General features: G+C 45.0%; 1 protein-coding gene across 1 annotated transcript; it reads right to left on the minus strand.

The window, feature by feature from the left end:
• Positions 1-401: 401 nt before the first annotated feature.
• LOC105472743 (keratin associated protein 11-1) lies at positions 402-848 on the minus strand. The gene has a single exon (XM_011726270.1). It carries the CDS (start codon positions 846-848, stop codon positions 402-404), a length of 447 nt encoding a protein of 148 aa, XP_011724572.1.
• Positions 849-3456: the final 2608 nt, after the last annotated feature.

Here is a 3456-nt window from a genome sequence, read left to right on the forward strand (position 1 = left end):
GCTGAGACATACATTTGCAATGCCAACTAATGCAGGTTTATTGAGAAATACATGGTAAGACAAGCTCCATTTTTGAGAGACACAAAAGCAGAGGCCAGGAGATACAGCAGCAAGGTGAAAACATGTCAAAAGCATCAGAGACTGGGGCGTGGTGGTAAAGCTTCTGGATACATCCAGAGGCATACACAGCACCAGTGAGCAACCCTTAAAACAAGCTTAGGGATGGCCAGAAAAGTTTTAGAGTCCCAAAGACAGCGTATGCATGGCTAGTAGCCAGCAATCAGGCAGTCAGAAGAAGGGTCAGCTATGAAGAGCTATTCAGGGACAAGCAGCATGCTGGAAGATCCTGGAAACAGCTGGCAGGTCGTGGAGTCTTGATTCGCTCACTGGCTCCTACATACTTAGCAGGTTCTTCGGCAGCTGGACACACAGGACTGCTGGTACGTCCTGGAGACCCCACAGGCTGGCTGGCAGACAGTAGAGACTCCTCCCACTGGTTGGCAGACACTGGAGATACCTCCCAGGGGTTGACATCCACTAGAGACAAAGGTGAGCGGTCGGCTGCAGGTAGTTGAGCAGGGGTTGGAAACACAGGTAGTTTGTCGAGAGCAGGTCACCTGGCAAGGGTTGGAGACACATGAAGTTCGCTGGCAAGCAGTGGGCCCGCAGCAGGTCTCCTGACAGTGGTCCAGGAGCCAAGAGCCAGTTTGGAAGGAACTGGGCAAATAGATGCCGCCCAGGCAGTCAGCATCAGTGGTGGAAGTCGTGGTAACTTGGGTCACTGGACCAGTGCAGCGTCCTCCAATGGGCCTAGAAGAGCAATTTCTTGTGGAGCAGTTGAAGGACATGATGTCAGACAGAGGGCTGCAGGTAGCTTGCTGAAGTTACCTCCTGAGTTGTGAATGTCACTTCAGACTCCTGAGATTTTATATATCCTTGCTGGTGGGTGGGGCTCTCTCCCCAGTCCCCCTGGCTTCTTTGGCTCAGACCAGCTTGCCTTAGAACATCTTGTGAATCTACACATTAATTGTCTCTTAAGAAGCCTTCACCCTCATAAAGAAAGTTTAGTAGTTTGGTAACTAAATCACAAGTCTTCTGTACTGTACTTAGTCTGATTAAGAGGGCTGGTTGGCAGCTTCAAAGCTATTGGTCATCCCAGCCCACACGTTGTCCTTCATTCATCTTGCTTACGATGAGTGTTGACCTGACAGTAACACCAAAGATGCCACCATCCTACCATCACACACTCTCTCCCTCCCTACCAGGACCAATTACAAGCCCATGCCCTGTTTCGTTTGTTACTGGACTTAATATCTTTTAAACATAACTTAATCAGTCACTCTACCACACCTAACGGAGTGACTGATTCCCTCATTGGGAAGGTGCCTCCTTGAATATGTTTCAAGATGACAATGACAACACCTGACAGGAACAAAGGACACAGAGACTTGTATCCAGAGTCTGAGCTGGCTCTCAAAATTAATCAACTGACTCAAACAAGATGCCCGTGGGAAGGCTAGAGGGCACTGGGACCCACCCTTTATGTTCCAGCAACATAGAACAACAAAGCAAATTGGAAGCTAATTAAGTGCAGCTGTATTTGTAGCCAATACCCTTCCTAAATAAATTGGATGAACTTTATTCCTAAAATGTTTAATTTAATAACAACGGATAATAGTGACTCCCAGGTCTCATTAATATGCCAGTGGAAAAGGCTTAGTTAATTTTTAAAATTATCATAATGTTAATTTGAAAGGGTACAGTATCTTTCTCCCAATTTGTTCAGTATGTTCACAAGATACTTATTTTCACACATATACTTACAGATAGAATGCATTTTAATTATGGACAAACTAAAGGCTCTTCAAGGTCATTGTCTCCATCAGGGATAAGGGGGAGGCAGAGTTGGGGGAAGCAGGCACTTAACCAATGTTTGGTAATGAAGAGATGTGTGAAGAGTGTGCTATAATATTTAATTATTCTTTTTATGCTTGGGGAAGCTACAAGGATATCATTCTATTTTATCTCATCTCACTGCAATATAATGAATTTTAAACACCAGAATGATGGCTCGTTTGGGTCCACCTGAACACGGATGAATAAACTGCCTCGACTCTGGAAAAATAAGCAACTTCAACATCGCTTCAAGTGGTCAGTGGTATTTCTGTCCCAAAACAGCTGTAAGATCTGACCCATTTTTAAACTAGCTTACATGAGGGAGCCCAAGGGGATAAAATGGATTTCCATATATTTGAGGGCTACAGGTAAGCTACGTTTTAAATATCCACAAAGCAAACAGCGTTATGTCAGGACTCATCAGAAATCCCTAATTGGAAGCTAACGACACACCCAAACAAGAGGGTGCTGTGAGCAATAGCATGCTTCCCAGATACCAGACCTCAATGTCCTGACCCTCCCTCAGTGATTCACCATGTGTTCCCAGGAACGGGGTGAAATTAATGAGATGACTACTTTCCACAATGTTGTGGCTACGCTCTTCCCACCACAGAGGGTATCTCAGTTGGTGTTTGAAGGCCTGAGTCCTTGGTCCTAGGGCCTGGCTTACCTGTTGTAAAATGGATTACTAGTTTACAGGCTTCTCCCAGCCATAGGTTCACAGGCTACTATGGAAGAGTACTTCATTGTGAGGATGCCCAAAATCTGAAATCAGTAGTAGAGTTGCAAAGGAGAACGTTTCAGGGCCTACTGCCACATTCCTGGAATGACAGAGAATTGTATAAGTTATTACTTTGTCTTGATTTCTCTTTCCCGTTGAAAGCTGAAAATTACAGATAAAAGGATCCTAGAAAATTTCTTCCATCGCTTCAGGAAAAAAGAAAATGAGTGTCTTTTAAGCACACAACTCTCTTCCAGGCATTGAGTTAAAGGTTTGTACAACTCGGCCGGGCACAGTGGCTCATGCTTGTAATCTCAGCACTTTGGGAGGCCGAGGCAGGTGGATCATGAGGTCAGGAGATCGAGACCATCCTGACTAACACGGTGAAAACCATCTCTACTAAAAATACAAAAACTTAGCCGGGCATGGTGGCGGGCACTTGTAGTCCCAGCTACTCAGGAGGCTGAGGCAGGACAATGGCGTGAATCCGGGAGGCGGAGCTTACAGTGAGCAGAGATGGTGCCACCGCAGTCCAGCCTGGGTGACAGAGCAAGACTCCGTCTCAAAAAAATACAAATAAAATTTGTGCAACTCATCTCACTGAGTTCTTACAGCAACTCTGTGGAGTAGGTATCATGTCACATGCAGGAGCTAAAGTTCAGGGACGTTGGGTGGCTCGCCAAGGTCATGCAGTTTATATTTAACTAAGTTGAGATTTAACTAAAACAGAGTCTCTGAACTACCAACTCACACTGAGGATATTTAAACATGATGAGATGCCTTCCTTGAAGTGTGAACAAGAATTTGTTATTTTTAATCAATCAATGAATACTTCATTG

This window comes from Macaca nemestrina, chromosome 4, assembly GCF_043159975.1.
Source record: "Macaca nemestrina isolate mMacNem1 chromosome 4, mMacNem.hap1, whole genome shotgun sequence".
Taxonomy (NCBI): domain Eukaryota; kingdom Metazoa; phylum Chordata; class Mammalia; order Primates; family Cercopithecidae; genus Macaca; species Macaca nemestrina.

Coding starts and splice junctions, on each gene's coding strand:
- LOC105472743 (XM_011726270.1), bottom strand. CDS start 848: ATGTCCTTCAACTGCTCCACAAGAAATTGCTCTTCTAGGCCCATTGGA.